The 17,625-nt window shown below is 37.9% G+C and overlaps 1 protein-coding gene across 3 annotated transcripts in view; it reads left to right on the forward strand.

Moving 5' to 3' along the window:
- SMIM14 (small integral membrane protein 14) overlaps positions 1-16,721 on the forward strand; it is an 84,029-nt gene extending 67,308 nt beyond the window's left edge. For 2 of the 3 annotated variants that reach the window (XM_028087564.2, XM_088021199.1), the window contains exons 4-5: positions 11,378-11,520; positions 13,618-13,733. In XM_028087564.2, coding sequence (XP_027943365.1) covers positions 11,378-11,520; positions 13,618-13,650 — 176 coding nt within the window. In that variant the 3' untranslated portion in view covers positions 13,651-13,733. Of the gene's footprint in view, positions 1-11,377; positions 11,521-13,617; positions 13,734-16,302 lie in introns of those variants that run through there. The other variant, XM_088021200.1, reaches the window with a different exon arrangement.
- The last annotated feature ends 904 nt before the right edge of the window (positions 16,722-17,625 follow it).

Genomic DNA, 17,625 nt, shown 5'->3' on the forward strand with positions numbered 1-17,625 from the left:
GGCTGGGTGATAGACATTGGGGAGGGTATGTGCTATGGTGAGCGCTGTGAATTGTGTAAGACTGATGAATCACAGACCTGTACCTCTCAAACAAATATGTTAAAGAAAAAAAGTAGGAAGGGAAAAATGAAGGGGGGAATCGGAGGGGTAGATGAACTATGAGAGACTATGGACTCTGAGAAACAAACGAGGGTTCTAGAGGGGAGGGGAGTGGGGGGATGGATTAGCCTGGTGATGGGTATTAAAGAGGGCACGTTCTGCATGGAGCACTGGGTGTTATACGCAAACAATCATGGAACAGTACATCAAAAAAAAAATACATACATACAAAGATACATAAATAAAATAAAAGTGGGTGAATACTGTCTTTAAAAAAATTTGTTTTTCTTTAACCCACTGGTTGTTCAGTAGCATGTTTAATCTCTCCATATTTGTGAATTTTCCAGCTTTCCTTGTCTTAATTGATTTCTAGTTTTATATTGCTGTGGTCGGAAAGGATGCTTGATATTATTTCAGTCCTCTTAAATTTATTAAGACTTGTTTTGTGGTCAACATCTGATCTGTTCTAAAGAATGTTCTATGTGCACTTGGGAAAAATGTGTATTCTGTTGCTTTGGGTGGAATGTTCTGTATATACAGTTAAGTCCATCTGGTCTGGCATGTCATTTAAGGCCAGTGTTTCCATATTGATTTTCTCTCTCTTTTTTTTTAAGATTTTATTTATTTATTTATTTGACAGACACAGTGAGAGAGGGACCACAAGCAGGGGGATTGGGAGAGGGAGAAGCAGAGAGCCCGATGTGGGGCTCGATCCTAGGACCCTGGGATCATGACCTGAGCCGAAGGCAGTTGCTTAATGACTGAGCCACCCACGTGCCCCTCCATATTGATTTTCTGTCTGGTGATCTATCCATTGGTGTAAGTGAGGTATTGAAGTCCCCTATTACTGTATTGCTGTCTGTTTCTTCATTTTGGTCTGTTAATATTTGCTTTATATATTAGGTGCTCCTATAAATATTTACAAATGTTATATCCTCTTATTGGATTTTAACCCTTCATCATTATGTAATGCCCTTATTTGTCTCTGATAGTCTTTGTATTAAAATTGATTTTATCTGATATAAGTATAGCTACTCCAGCTTTCTTTTGGTTTTTATTTGCATGGAACATCTTTTTCTGTGCCTTTCCTTTCAGTCTGTGTATGTCATTACATTTAAAATGAGTCTGTCTTTTTTTTTTTTTTTTTAAGATTTTATTTATTTGACAGAGACACAGCAAGAGAGGGAACACAAGCAGGGCGAGTGGGAGAGGGAGAAGCAGGCTTCCCGCCAAGCAGGGAGCCCAGTGCGGGGTTCGATCCCAGGACCCTGGGATATTACCTGAGCTGAAGGCAGATGCTTAACAACTGAGCCACTTTTTTTTTTTTTTAATCCATTCAGCCACTCTGTGCCTTTTTTTTTATTTTTCAAGTAAACTCTGCACCCATTGTGGGGCTCAAACTCATGACCCTGAGATCAAAAGTCACAAGCTCTACTGACTGACTGAGTCAGCCAGGCACCCCACCACTCTATATCTTTTGATTGGAGAATTTAGTTTGTTTACAGTTAAAGTAATTAGTGATAGGTATATACTTATTTCCATTGTGTTCATTGTTTTCGGGCTGTTTTTGTAGTTCCTTTCTGTTCCTTTCTTCTCTTGCTTTCTTCCTTTGTGGTTTGATGACTGTTCTTTAGTGTTATGCTTATTTTCCCTTCTCTTTATCTTTTGTGTATTTACTGTAGGTTTTTGTTTTATGGTTACCATTATGGTTACATATAACAACTTATTAGAGTCTCTTTTAAGTTGGTAACAACTCAAGTTTGATCCCATTCTAAATCCCAACATTTTAACTCCCTCTGCTACATTTTATGTACATTTTAAGGCTTTTTGCGTATTACCAAATTGCATTTATTAATAGGCTAGTTGCTTATACTTATCATCCCTGAAGCTGAGCTCCACTTTATTTTGTATATGAAGCTAAAACACAGTAAGGTACTATTATAAAGGGACTTGTTATTACACTGTTAATTACTGTTACCACTGTGTAAACTGGATGTCCCATTAAATTCTTTAAATATAACAACTTAGAGAAATAGGAGCTAGTACAGTGCTCAGCCCAAAGTAGAAATTTTGTCAGAACATTGTCAGTTGGTGCAACAGAGTGGTAATCATATGCCTCTGGACAAGAAGGTAATGGTAATGTGTGGACTTTGTGTTAGTTTTTGGGATGATGGGTGGTTGTTCCTCCACTCCTGATTTCTTTATGTTGCTTTTACAGTAGCATTCATTAATCTACAGTGTGCCCCCTGATAAGCAGCTCAGAATTTTCCCCTAGTAGGTAAAGCTAAAACCTGTTCTTCTAGTTGAAAATAATCTTATTGAACTCCTTATGGCAAAATAAGTATTTATTACATTTGTGGTATTTGCGATGCTTGAGCCAGCTGCACCTTAAACCAAATACACTCTATTTCTTGGAGTGAAATTTCATATCCTTAATCTAAATATAAAGACAAAACTCTAGAGTTTAAATGTTAATTTAGTTATATTGGCCAGTTTTTCTCCCCTGCTGCTTTTAGCATTTGGTGGAAATCCTTTCTGAAAGCCATGTTTTTAAATGGTTTTTTGCAGTTGTTTCCTGTGGGCAATAGAATTTTCTTTGTATTCTAAATTTTCTCTAGTGAGTTTATGCTGTTTTCATAAATATATGTTAATCAGGAGTTCCCACAGTCCCTCCTCAGGTTCAGTAATTTGCTAGAATGGCTCACAGAACTCAGGAAAACAGTTTGCTTACATTACCAGTGTATCATAAAGGGTACGACTCAAGAACAAATAGAAGGGTTGCACAGGGCAAGGAATGTGGTAGAGGGGTACAGAGTTTCCCTGTTTTCTCTGGGTGTGCCACTTTCCCAGCACCTTGAGGTATTCACCAGTTAGGAAGCTGAACCCCACTGTTTAGAGTTTTTATGGAGGTTCCATTTTGTAGACATGAATGGTTAAATCATTGGCAATTGGTGATTAACTAAATCTCCTGCCCCTCTCCTTCTGGAGGTTAGGGAGTGGAGCTGAAAGTTCCAGCTCTCTAATTATATGGTCCAACTCTGGCAACCAGACCCCATTCTGAAGCTTTCTAGGGGCCTACCAAGGTGACCTCATTTGCATACACTCAGGTTTATTATTAATAACAACAAATGACATTTCTCTCCTATGTCTCAGGAAATTCCAAGGGTTTTAGGATTTCTGTGCCAGGAACTGGAATGAAAACCAAATCTTTATTTCTTATTATATCACAATACCCATTGTGCCTGCCATGGTATCATGTTGCATGTATTTGAGATGATTTAATTGAATATGGAGCTTATTACTTTGTGTGGTAGCAGAATTTAGCTGCAATGTATTAGCAGATTCAGTTGCTGCATGATTCTTTATATTGAGCTAACCTCCATTTCATTGTTGTGTTCACCCATAGTTTTGCTCTGTAGAGCAAGTGTGCTAACTCTTCAGAAAGACTGCCTTTCAGATAAAGTGTTGTATGGAAACCGGCTCTATCACTAACTTAATTCTGGAGTAAATCAACTTGAAAACCAGTAACTGTGCTGAAGATAATGTAATTATTCTCTACAACCCCAGAATTGCGAAGTTAAAGCTCCTGGTGCTAATGCACCACGTTTACTGTTGTTCTGTTTCTACTTTTCCACTGGAAACCTGTATCAGTTTAAAGAAATAGTCCTTTGGGATCTACCAGCTTTTAGAGCATCCCTCTCTACTCTTTCATCTTCCTGGTGTCCAGCTAAGTTAATGGTTTTATTGTGAATATTCCATTTGGCAAGTTATTTGTAATACATTTCCTTGTAACTAAAGACTTAAACCCTAAGCAAAATAGAATGCTGTACTTTGATGTAGAGTCCTTTACATTTTTTGATCTGATCTTTCCAGACCATAGAGTAAAAAAGTATTTACTCTCTTAAGGCAAATAGTTTCTAGGCAGTGAGGGAACAGATTTTCTATCTACCATGTGATTGTGCCCCTTAATATTTGTAAGTGCCAAAAAGTTACCACAATAAAAACCAAAGTGGACAGAGCCTATTCACCTCTCTATACTGACTTTAAAATAGCTGCTCCTTTGGGCGCCTGGCTGGCTCATTCAGAAGAGCTTGTGACTCTTGATCTCGGGGTTGTGAGTTTGAGCCCCATGTTGGGTGTAGACGTTACTTAAAACTAAAGCTTTTAAAAAAATTAAAAAAAAAAAAGCTGTTCCTTATACTTGTTTGTATTTGCTGCATGTAGTATATGGGAGTTTGAGTAGCATACCTGTTTTGAGACTTTATGAAGTGCTTTGTCATAAGGGACTGCAAATAATCACAGAAACCCTTCAGTGACTCCATTCATCTCTGTTTCTGAATATTTCAAGAAGTCCAAGTCAGTTCAGATACCCAGTATGATACCCAGTATCTCCAACCCTGAAATATTTTAGGGCTACTTTTTTTGTTTAGTTCAGTGTATTTAATTTTTTATATATATAGTTCCCAAATCAAGAAGTTAATTAATATACAGTGAAAAGTTGTCTTCCTATTTATATGCTCCCATCTACCCAGGTGCTGTCTCCAGGTTTCATTAGCTTTTTATGTATCTTTCCAGAACTTACGTGTGTACAAGCAAAATGTGTATTATTTGCCCCCTTTCTTTGTACACAGTTTTTTTATCTGCTTTTTTTTCTGGGCAAAAACAAATAGCATATCTCATGGAGACTTCCTTAAATATTTTTTACAGCTTCATAATATTACATTGTATAATTGTGCCATAATTTACTAATCAGACACTCTTGGCAGGCATTTAGGTTTGTTTCTAGTTTTTTTTTTTTATTATTTTTATTAACCTTGCCCATGGGCCACCTGGATGACTCAGTTGGTTAAGGAACCAGCTCTTGATTTTGGCTCAGGTCATGATTTCAGGGTCTTAAGATTGAGCCCCACATTGGGCACTGCACTGAGCTTGGGGCCTGCTTAAGATTCTCTCTCTCCATTCCCCCGCCCCCCCACTTGTTCACTCCCCCTCTCTCTCTCTCTGAAAAAAATAAAATAAAAGATTTCCCAAAATGATATTTAAATAAGCTGGCACAGTATGCCCATGTGAAAATACGTTCTAGAGCCATCTTAATTTTGTGGGACTAATATAAACAAAAAAACACTGACTGTGGTCAAGAGGTTCAACTCTAATTGATTCAGCTATTATTCTTTATTGTGAGATGGGCCTTGAGTTGTTGGAGAATAAGAGAAATTATCTAATCAGACTTTGAAGATTAGGAAAACTATATCCATTTAGCCCTTTTTTTAAAAAAAAGATTTTATTTATTTGAGAGACAGAGAAGTGAGATAGCAAGAGAGAGCATGAGCAGGGAGGAGAGGGAGAAGCAGTTTCCGTGTGAGCAGGGAGCCCAACATCGGGCTCGATCGCAGGACCCCAAGATCATGACCTGAGCCAAAGGCAGATGCTTAACTGAACCACCCAGGTACCCCAGCCACCACCACCTTCTTCTTTTTTTTTTTTTTAAAGTAGGCTCCACACCCAGCATGGAGCCAAATGTGGGGCTTGAACTGACGACCCTAAGATCAAGACCTGAGCTGAGATTGGACTTTTAACCAACTGAGCCACCCAGGCGCCCCTTCTACCTTTTTAAGTAGAGAAATTTTACTACACATTACTACACTTCAGAAATTTTAGAGGCATCCTTAACTTTTTTTTTCTTCTCCCTTCTACTGTCAGTCGGGTCAGTCACCATGTGTTGTGCATCTTCCATTCTAGTACCATTTGTATTTGACCCTTTTCCATTCCCACTTCAGCACGTTATCCAGCCTAGTTAGTCACACCAGCCTATATCTGCACTCAGACTTCTCTGCATGCATAATATTGGTAATGGCCAGTGTTTACCAAATACCTCCTGTGTACCAGGCACTGTACTAACTGCTCCTTATGTACTGATCATTTCAATCCTTACAACTACTCTCTGAGATTATAGTAATATTTCTATTTCACAGGTAAAGAAATTGAGGCACAGAGAGATTACATAGCTAAGAGGTAATGGAGTCAAACAGCTATGAGATGGTCTCAGTTCTTAAAAAGTTAATGTCCTGAGATGCTGGGTGGCTTAGTTGGTTAAGCATCTGCCTTTGGCTCAGGCCATGATCCCAGGGTCCTGGGATCGAGCCCCGCATCGGACTTCCTGCTAAGTGGGAGATCTGCTTCACCCTCTCCCTCTGCCTCTCCTCCAGGCTTGTGCTTTCTCTCTCTCTCTCAAATAAATAAATAAAATCTTAAAAAAAAAAAGTTAATATCCTAATGAGGACAAATAGGAAACCATTCCTTCAAACTAGAAATGCCACAGTAGTCCAGAGTAGAAAGGAAAGAGTGGACTGAGAAAATGGAGATTTTTACAGAAGAGAGGGATGTAGGTGATATGGAGGTTATTTGGAAGAACATACCAGACAGGGAGAAGTCATGAGTTACCCCACAAGTACTGACTTTGCAAAATTGGCAAATGCCATCAGCCAAACTAGCACTGAACTGGTGCATCAGATTCATTTGGAAAGCTTTTCAAATGTTGTTGGTTCCTGACCCCATCCTTGAGCCGCTCCAGAATTTAGATGGTGTGAGGCAGGGCTATAGAATCTGTGGTATTGATACCATCACAGGCCAGGGAACCACTAACTAAAGAAGGAAGAAGATAATGGGGGTGACTAGAGCAGGGGGATGCTTTTTCTGAGAAACATTAAGAGTTAATCTGATGAGTAGGGCCAAGTCATACAAGGAAAGGTCAGGCTGAGGAATTCAGAGTTGAAGAAGTCAGCAGTAAAAAGTGAGTCAGCAGATGTATTACAAGCAGTGTCCTAAGCAGAATTTTCTGACAGCATTATGCAGGAAGGAAAGGCAGCAATAAGAACCAAGCTAGGAGACAGCTATAGGGAACTGAAAACCATAATATCACTATGAGAGTCTTTTTTTAAGATTTTATATATTTACTTGACAGAGATATAGCGAGAGAGGGAACACAAGCAGGGGGAGTGGCAGAGGGAGAAGCAGGCTTCCCACCAAGCAGGGAGCCTGATGCGGGGCTCAATCCCAGGACCCTGGGATCATGACCTGAGCCGAAGGTAGATGTTTAACGCCTGAGCCACCCAGGCGCCCCTCACTATGAGAGTCTTACAGAGGAGTAGACATTTTGCTAGGGCTGCTTTGTCTAAGACATGAATTAGTAAATTTGTGATCTGAGGTTCAATTAAAGAGTATTTTATGTGCAAAGAGTATCAAAAATTAAGAGACTTGGGGTGCCTGGCTGGCTTAGTTGGTAGAGCATGCAACTCTCGATCCTCAGGGTTGTGAGTTTGAGTCGCAATGTTGGGTGTAGAGATTACTTAAAAAATAAATCTTTCAAAAAAAGAGACCCACTTGGGGAGCCTGGGTGGCTCAGTCGTTGGGCGTCTGCCTTCGGCTGAGGTCATGATCCCAGGGTCCTGGGATCGAGCCCCACATCAGGCTCCCTGCTCGGCGGGAAGCCTGCTTCTCCCTCTCCCACTCCCCCTGCTTGTGTTCCCTCTCTTGCTGTGTCTCTCTCTGTCAAATAAATAAATAAAATCTTTAAAAAAAAAAAAAGACCCATTTTCCAAATTGAATAATATATAAAATTGACATTGGGGTTGTACTTTTTTTTTTTAAGATTTTATTTATTTATTTGACAGAGAGATAGCGACAGCAGGAACACAAGCAGGGAGAGTGGGAGAGGGAGAAGCAGGCTTCCTGCTGAGCACGGATCCCGATGTGGGGCTCGATCCCAGAACCCTGGGATCATGACCTGAGCCTAAGGCAGATGCTTAACAACTGAGTCACCCAGGTGCCCCTGAGGTTGTACTTCTATATAATTAACCTGGCATTTTATTTCTGAGAGAGAGGGGCACTATAAGAAGTGATAATATGTAGAAGTCACAGTTATCCTTCTTTGACTAACTTTAAATAATCTAATTTTACCTAACTGCTAGTTATAAATTTATTCATCAAAAATTCCTTTTAAATCTGTATTTTCCAATTTTACTACTCACAGGACAAATACCTTTCAGGGCTCTGTCTCACTCTGCAGTATTGTCGGAGATTCTGACGTGGCAAAGGGATTAAGAACACAGGCTCTGGAATGAGACCAGCTGTATTAAAATCCCAGTTTGGCCACATACTAACTGTATGACATTGGTATTTAATCTCCTTTTTCCCCAGTTTCCTCATCTAGAAAATGAAAATATGATAGTAATTACCATAAAATAAGATTGTTAGGATTAATATTTGGGGCGCCTGGGTGGCTCAGTTGGTTAAGCGTCCGACTCTTGATCTCAGCTCAGATCCTGATCTCAGGATTGTGAGTTCAAGCCCTGTGTAGCCTACTTAAAAAAAAAAATTTAAAAGGATTAACAGAGATGATGTCTGGTTCAAAGTAACCACTCAAATTTTAGCTATTATTTAGTAATAAAAATAATAGTATTTGCTTTTTTAAAAACAGCACTCTTGGAGCAGCATAGAGGATAGAATTAGAGAAGGCAAGAATAGGTATAGGGAGATCTGTTAAGAGGCTGTCACAATAAACCAGACAAGAAGTGATGCTAGCTTCAGCAGGTATGGAATGCCACTATAAGTAAATTTGATGGGGATGCCTGGGTGGCTCATTTGGTTAAGCGTCTGACTCTTTGATTTTAGCTCAGGTCATGATCTCAGGGTCATAAGATCGAGTCCTTCATCGGCTCTGCACTGAGCGTGGAGTCTGCTTAAGATTCTCTCTCTCCCTCTCCCTCTGCCCCTCCCCCTGCCCCACTCATATGTGCATGCACACATGCTCTCTCTCTCTCTCAAAAAAAAGAAAAAAGGTTTGAGTGATATTTAGGAATTAAAATTGACAGAAAACTTCAAAATGGAGTAAATAGAAGGTCACTGAGAGAGAACAATAGATGTTTTCTTAAATTTTTGGCCTAATGGAGACCCAACTTCATGGGGCATGGAGGATGGGGCTAGAAGAGATTTTCATGATTTTAGTTTGGGATATTGAGTATTTTAAGTGCAAGGTGGGATTTAATCATCTGCATTTTTAAGAAGCTGCTGAATCGCTGGAACGTATACTACAGTTTAAGAACTGTTGGTATGAAAGGGCGCTTGGGTGGCTCGGGTGGGTGTCTGCCTTCGGTTCAGGTCATGATCCTGGGGTCCTGGGATCGAGTCCCACATCAGGCTCTGTACTCAGTGGGGAGCCTCCTTCTCCCTCTGCCTCTGCCTGATGCTCCCCCTGCTTGTGCTCTCTCTCTGTCAAATAAATAAATAAAATCTTTAAAAAAAAAACTGTTGGTATGAAGATAAAAAAAATAGTTGTAGACATACAGTTGGATATTTGGTCTGAAGTTCAGAAGAGCTGGGGTTGGTATATATAAATTTAGAGGTGGTCTGCATATAGAAAGTAAATGAAACCACTGGTGAGGATGACCGTGTGTGGAGCAAGAAGAGAAAGGAATCTAAAATTGACCATGAGAATTCCAAAATTTAAAAGCCAGGAAGAGGAAAACAAACATGTATGGAGTGGGAAGTGTAAGACAGAAAAGTACGCAGTGGTAAGGCAAGAAGACAAAGGAAGAATGTGCTTTAAAAGGAGAGACCGGTCATGGAAAATGAGCACTGTAATTATCCATGAGGCTTCCCAGCATGGAGGTGTATAGGTGACCTTTTGAAGAGCTGTTTGCAGGATGGAGGTGGGTACCCACCTGAAGAGTGAATGGGGGGTAGTGAAATATAGTCATTTCTTAAGATGTTAGCTTTGATAGCTGGACAGGGAAAGGGTTTGAGGGAGGGATTTTTTTTTTCCCTAAGAGGGTGGAAACTTGATTGTGTTTAAGTGATTTACAGGATGGCTGGAACGGAGTGGGGTGTTGAATACCTGAGAGAGAGGATAATGGATAAGATCTCTAAAAGAGTGATGGGATTCAAAGCTTAAGTGGAGAAATTTGTCTTAGTTATGAGGGGAGGCAGGTTTAGTATAGTAGGAGAGAACAAAGAAAGGAGTGGATATGGATATAGAGGAAAAAAACACTGATGCATTGTGTGATTATGCAATTTTGGTGACCTGGAGTTATGTTATCTGTTTCTGGGGAAGTGATGGGGGTTTGAACAAGGGGCCGCATTCCTGTCCAGCCTGCTCTTGGGCCAGCCCAGCAGTGTGCTTGGCTTTTGTTCCCTTTGGTCACTAATCCTTTGGCCTCATGTAAGGCCACCCATCCCTTCCCTTTCTTGGGAGTGAGACCTGGGCCCACGTACCCCAATGCAGTGTATCAGCTTAGTTTCAACTTCTTGTCTGGATTTCTTTTACTTTTTCTCCAGGCAGGCAGACCAAAACTACAGTTACAGTCCTGATGAACTATTTTAGTAACCATGTAGATATACTGTTTTTCTTTAGAAATCTAATCTATAATTTTCATTTTTGACAACTGAGTTCTCTAATGTACATCAACTATAAGTCTGTTTTATTTATCAGAAATTTGTTAAGCTCATACTGTGGGCCAGGCACTATGCTAGGTACTTGTTACAATGGATTAAATAAGATATGGCTGCCTTAAGGAGCTGGGAGAGACTACTACCATCACACACAGCCCTGACTTTTTTCTCTTGATAAATGCATAGACTTTAGATTATCTAGATCTGAATCCAACTTCTTTTTGCAAAAAAAGAAGGCCAAATTATTATCTCTTTGAGAATATCGTGAAAGGGATCTTTAATTTATGTATTATACAACCCAAATGGTCCCTTTTCCTTACACTCTGGTATTTTTTCATGCTGCTTCTATAATTAAAATACAGAACTTTCCCCTCCTGAAGTAGAGTGTTTTTACTGTACATCAGGTGGTCTTAACCTGGGTTTTGTAGATCTCAGGATTGGTGGTTTTGTGAGTTCATGAACCTTCCCAAATTATATGCAAAATTGAGTGTGTACATATGGGTTCTTAGAGTAGAAAGAGTCCTTAATTTTTTTAAACTCCCAAAGAATTCTATCACACCAAAATATTAAGAACCACTATATTAAAATCCTTATATAATAGGTTTTGTCCTATGACTATTTATACTGTTTACTATTTAGATTTTCTCACAAGAGGAAAGGGAAATTGAAGATGTAATATTTCATAATTGCATTTCTTAAAATTATTTATACAATTTTAATATACAATTTTTGAAATTAGCATTTAAACATTAGGATTTCTTTTTACATCATCTAACAATATTATAACCATGCTGCGGTTTTTGTTGCAAATATATTTTTTGTTTGTCTTTAGTACCAGGGCCCTCTGGTGATAATGGCATCAGTATTACCATGATCTTGATGGCCTGGATGGTTATTGCAGTGATCTTGTTTCTACTGAGACCTCCTAATCTAAGAGGATCCAACCTAACTGGCAAGCCAACCAGTCCTCATAATGTAAGTGTTGTGGATTAGAAATTCATTTGGGTAGGGGATGGGTGTGGCCTGGAATGGAAGGAATTTGTTTTGACTGAAATACTAGAATTAGCAAAGGGAAGATTTAACTCACGGAATAAGTTCTTCCAGTGTAGTCCTTGTAAATCTTGCAACCCCAAATGGCTTAGTCTTCGTGCAGTTACATACAGAGAAAAGCACAGACCAGTAGCCCAAAAAGAATTTTAAAATACATTCCAATCTTCACTCACATTCCAGTCTTTCTTTAATAAAAAAATGATCCAGTTCATAATAATCCATAGCAGTATTTCTCAAATCTCAGTCTTCCACTCCCTAGTTCCTCACAGTTGATCCCTCGCTTCTCATGGTTCCAGCTCCCTAAATTCTCTTACTAGCTACAGTTCAAATGTTTTTCCCTCTACTTCGTTTTCTCCCCTTCTGTCCTAGCTATTAAATACAGTAGAGGCCCTGAGCCTATCTGGTGAAATCCCATTTTCCTCTTGTTTTCCCATCCAAATTCTCTTAAACTCTTCCAGTTCTGCATCATAATAGGTCAACTGAACTGACAGAGGAGAGGTAGGCTCATTCATGTTGGTAAATCTTGATAGTCATGATTACTACCATTTTTAGAACCTTCTAGATAAAAAATATGATAAATAAAGTGACCCAACAGGGGGTTTTTGGTGCTGTCTTTAACAGAAACTTCATTGAAGGATTCCTTGTAATTGTTTTGAGAACCTGTATTTATATTTTTTTCTTTTCTATTTGACTTGGGTGTTACCTCTTTAAAGATATTTACATGATGAATTCACTTGTTGAACACCAAATTATCCCACTAATTCCCTTCTCCAACCTTCACCATGTGGAATTCCTAAAATAATTTTTTTTTTCCACAGTCTTGTATTGCTAATATTAGAAGTTTTAGTTAAACTATTTCCTTACGTAGGAGAAAGCAAATCTGGAATGATGATTGGTCAGTGCTTTGGTTTGTTTAGGAATAGAACATTTAGATATGTAGCCATGCTGACTTTATGAAAGAATACATCATTAGCACTATATAAAAATTTGCCTTAAATTAATTTTTTTTTCTCTTGGAGAAGTTATCCATAAAATAGCTTATATATTGTCCTGATAAGATGCTTTCTCCTCAGTGTTTTTTCTTACTTTCTAGGTACAGTTTTATTACTTTCATATCAAAGAGCAACTTCCTCAACATTTGCATCTAAAGAAATCCAACTTAATAAGCTGGCCTAGAAGCCATCAAAAGGGACAGAAATTTAAGATGACACCTCCTAAACCTTACTTCATTGTAGGCCAGCAGTTCTTGGGTAGTAGGCCCACTGCCCTAGGAGTAAGCAAGAAAACATACTAATTTCAAGTAGAAAATTGACCACCCTCAACCAGGGCCACATATAACATGTCAGAGTAAATAAATGGAATCTTCCTGAAGATTCCTAAAAGCTCTGATCTTTCCTTTCCAGTTCAAATACCTTCTCTTGCCAGTAACAAAGATCAGCTCCACCTGGTTTAAACAAGTGGCTGTATTGGTTTACACATTAGAAAATCCAGAGAGGTAGGGTCAGGGTTTTAGATTGTTTAACAGTATCATCAAAGACTGACTTTCTTTCTTCATTCCATCAGCTTCCTTCCAAAGTGGGCTCCCTTTGTGGTCATAGGATGCCTGCCAGTAGCAACTGCAGCCACATGCTTCCTCATTGACATTCTGTAGTGAGAAGCAAAAGTCTCTTCTTTCACTTTGTAATGTGCCCAGGCACCTTAAGCAAGAGGGATGATACTACCTTTATTGGTTTAAATGTCATCTCTGGAGCTGTCAGGGAGAGCAGTTTCATCCATATCATTTTACTTTTACATAGTTTTCCTTTCTTCCATGCCACAGGGAGAAATAAGACAAACATTGGTGAATTATAGTGTTAAGCTAGTGTTCCCTTGTGCAAAAACATATGAAAAGTTCAAATAAGTATATGATTAGGGATTGGAGGGTGGGGGGAGGCATGCTGCTCAGTTCTTACTATATGTGTTAGATTGGTGGCACTGGGATTTAAGAAGTCAGTTCCATAATTTCTGTCTTTCTAATGCCAGGGACAAGATCCACCAGCCCCTCCTGTGGACTAACTTTGTGATATGGGAAGTGAAAATAGTTAACACCTTGCACGACCAAATGAACGAAGATGACCAGAGTACTCTTAACCCCATTAGACTGTTTTTCCTTTTGCATCTGCAATATGGGATGGTATTGTTTTCATGAGCTTCTAGAAATTTCACTTGAAAGCTTATTTTTGCTTCCTGTGTTATCACCATTCCTTTTTACAGTATATTTGAGTAAGTGATTATATTAAAAAAGTTACATGGGCTTTTTTGGTTATCCTAAACTTAAACATTCCACTCATTCTGTTTGTAACTGTGGTCATAATTTTTTGTGATGATTTCTGGCCTGATTGAAGGAAATTTGAGATCCTGCCTTTAAATATTTTAAATAGTTTTGATAGGTTTTAAAATTACTTTTTTTTCATAAGGTATTTATAAAGTTACTTGGGGTTGTCTGAGATTGTATGAAAAAATTAGAACCACACTGTATTTGCATTTACCTTAATAGTTTATTTGTGGGTGGCAGTTTTTTCTAGTTCTTGGGACTGTGGCAGCCTTTGGAATATTTTACAAATCTGTGTCATCCACTACAACTGGCTTGTGTGGCTAGAAAAAGAGGGGAGAAGAAATGAAAAGTTGTTTACTAAGTTTTTTATTCCCACAAAAATGTCTAATATTAGGAGAACTTTAAACATGATTTAAATATAGTGGGTGATTTACAGTCCATTATAGCCTTATAAGGTTCATGAAAGGAGGAAAAAAGTTAATGCTTTCTGCCTTTGCCAGGTATATTCTATACAGTAATAATTTAAGCTATAATTTATTTGTTAAATGGGTGCCTCTCAGGAACCTTTTCTGTTCTAACACTTCCCTGCTAAATGGAACTATCTTAAAGCTATATTGGGGGCCTGTTTGGTTACTGACATTTGAATGCTATTTACTTATTTAGTCTGTTTTTTTCTGTGAAGAAAAAATTGAGTCTTTTGTTATCCTTCTGACTTCAGAAAATATTTGATGGTTTACTCCAAGGGAAAAGGAGGAAAATGAAAAAGCAATCAAGGATCTTTTTCTCACCCCTTATCTCATTCTTGTTTAGTAATAAGATGGATTGGGTTGGAGAGGAGCATTAATATAAGTAAAATTTTGAAATGTATAAAAAGTAAAAGGTTGCATTGTTTTGCTCAGTTTGAAAGAAAATGAATACAAATGGGATAAAGACAAGTCTGCATCACCTATGTGGTTATGGAATTTTTTTCTTAGCAAGTGATTACAGGTGGTTTATGGGGGCTAGAAGATATTTTGCTATCAGTGTAAGGATTTCCCCCCCAGATCACTCTAGCTTTTCACTGTATCGATCTGAGAAATTACTTGTATGAATTAATAAACTTCTCTATATCATTTTACTGTTAATAGAGTCTCTGATAAAATTATGTGATGCTCCTAGGGTATTCTTTGTCCCTTTATTATTATATACATTTTAGGCCATAAACTTTTTAAGGGCATCATTTCATTATGTAATCCAATATTGACTGCTTGCATTCCTTCTGTGCATCTTAGCTTTGTACTCAACTTCTTGACATAGTATCACCTACTCTTAATTACTTGTGGGGTAATTGAGGGGTATCATAACACAGGTAAGTCAAATGAGCACCATAGATTTGAGGTTCTTCCTCTTGCTGTGGCCTACTGGAAGCCTTCCCAGCTTTATAGCTGTTAGAGTATTCAATGCAGAAAGGGCAGGGATGGCATGAGATGGAGTTAAATCTCTATAAGCATTCCCTTTTCTGCTCTTGGTCCCTGGACTTTGAAGGCTTTCACATACATCCTACCAGTCTGTTCTCTAAGCTACTAGAAAGCCAACCTCTGGCAGAGATACTGATGCATTCACTGAATCTATGGCTCACAAGTAATTGAGAATTGGCTTTGGTTGAAGCCAGTTGGGCTTGACATGGAAACAGAATGTCTAGTGTTAGAGACTTACAAATCTAGGTTCTTATTCCTGGTTCTTCCTTTCTGTCACATACACTTAATTGACAGTACATCTAGTATATTAACCTTTTCTATATGGACCATCTATTTAATTAGCAACAAAAGTTCCTAGAGAAATATTTAGTTTTGGTTTTTTTGCTTGTAAAATTTCTCTACATTCCTGAGAAAGACCGCATACTACTGCATATAAAGTGTTCCTGTTAACCTAACTAGTAATTTATATTATTCTATTTAATTCCTAAAGCTTCTACATGTGGCCTTTTTATTGAGCACACTCTTATTCATTACTTGGCTTATAAACATTCACCGGAACTGTGGCTACAATCATTTTTAAATAATCTGGAAAAAAGAAAGATAAAGCTTCATATTTTAATCACTTTTGGCTCTTAAATAATCCACAAATAACTTTAAGTTTATTTTGTTTTAGAGTCATGTAATGTCCCTTATGCAAACTAATGTTTTCTTGCTTTCCATATGGAAAAAGTTAACATTGGAACAGTGTATAGTAAAAGATTTTATCATGTATCTATCCAAGCACTATCCCATGGCCAGCAAGTCATATTTTAAATAACTTGCAGAGATTTTCTGAAGTAACTGTTAGGTTCAGCTATTCCATTGTTACTTTTGGTGTCATTGTGGTATGTGATGTGATAGTGTTTATAGAATTACTGAATTCTTTTATTTTCAAAGGAACCTTGGAAATTTACCACTCTGAATTAAAGCCTGTCACTCTAAATAAACGTGCTAAAATTTGACCAGCTCATCAGCTTAAGACACAAAACAGCAACTTGAAGGAGAAATGAAGAGATTACACATAAGGGGTTAAATTTTTGTTGTTGCAATAGTAGGTTTAGTCTTAACATAATATTTCTAAATGAAAAAGCATATGTATTTGTTACCATGTCTGATGATTACTTTGTTAAAAGCGAAAGTGGTCATGTGATTGTACTAAATATTAATTGCTGTTTTTAAATGTTTAAATCATGCCAAACAAATCATGTCTGTGCCATCCAGGGTTTATTGTAATCTTTTACTGAGTACTTGGACTGGGATAAAGGGCTTGTACTATGCACTTTTTATTAATGAATAAATAGAAAACGTTAGTAATGTATTGTTTTCTGTTTGGCTTTTGTGGGCAATGAAGCTAGCATCTTTTGCTTAGTAAAATGTTTACATCCTTTATTAAACAGTTTCTTTGTAAGACTTTTTACCCCTAACTAAAGGCCTTCTACAGAGAGAACTTTAAGTTACAAGAAAAATATGGATGTAATAGCAGCGGGGCCAATATTCAGAAGTAGGGATTCTGAGAATCTCTAGGAAATTAGGTTGCAATTGCATTGCTTTACTTATTCTTTTTTTTATTTCTTCCTAGAATACAGGGTTAGTAGACATTTGCTTTGAGGGAATAATATGCAACAGTGTTAATTATATATTTGAGCAGACCTGTATTACTTCAAAGGAGCTAGACGTGTAACTATACTGAACACATACAAAAGTAAAGATTTGCTTTTGTCTTATGACCTGGAATGCACCCAGATACTAAAGATCATTAATCCCCATATACATGTAAAAATGGTAAAATTGCTCTGGCATGGTCAGTGTCTCTGTGATACTTAAGTTTTCTTTAAAATAGCAAAATTTGTGAAATATATAATTTCCTGGAGATAGTTAATGATTTCAATCTAAAGTTTGTCATGTATGTCAGTAGATACCTGAACCCCTGTAAAACTAAGTTTTCATTAAATGGTTCTGCAATACTAGTTTCCCTCCCAGAAAGTAGAATTCTCATAAAATAAGGTTTTTTTGCTTCTTGCCATTTCATCTGATAGTTGTCTCAGTTCCAAATCTCAGTTTATAAGAGTCAATTTTTCTGCCCACCCAGAAGTTCCATAAACACCAACTACGATTATTATGCTCACATTTTTTTTTTAAGATTTTTTTTTTAATTTATTTTTTGACAGAAAGACAGTGAGAGAGGGAACACAAGCAGGAGGAGTGGGAGAGGGAGAAGCA

The sequence above is a fragment of the Eumetopias jubatus genome, unplaced genomic scaffold (assembly GCF_037043125.1).
Source record: "Eumetopias jubatus isolate StellerSeaLion01/CBP00866 unplaced genomic scaffold, mEumJub1_p1.0 scaffold_2, whole genome shotgun sequence".
NCBI lineage: Eukaryota > Metazoa > Chordata > Mammalia > Carnivora > Otariidae > Eumetopias > Eumetopias jubatus.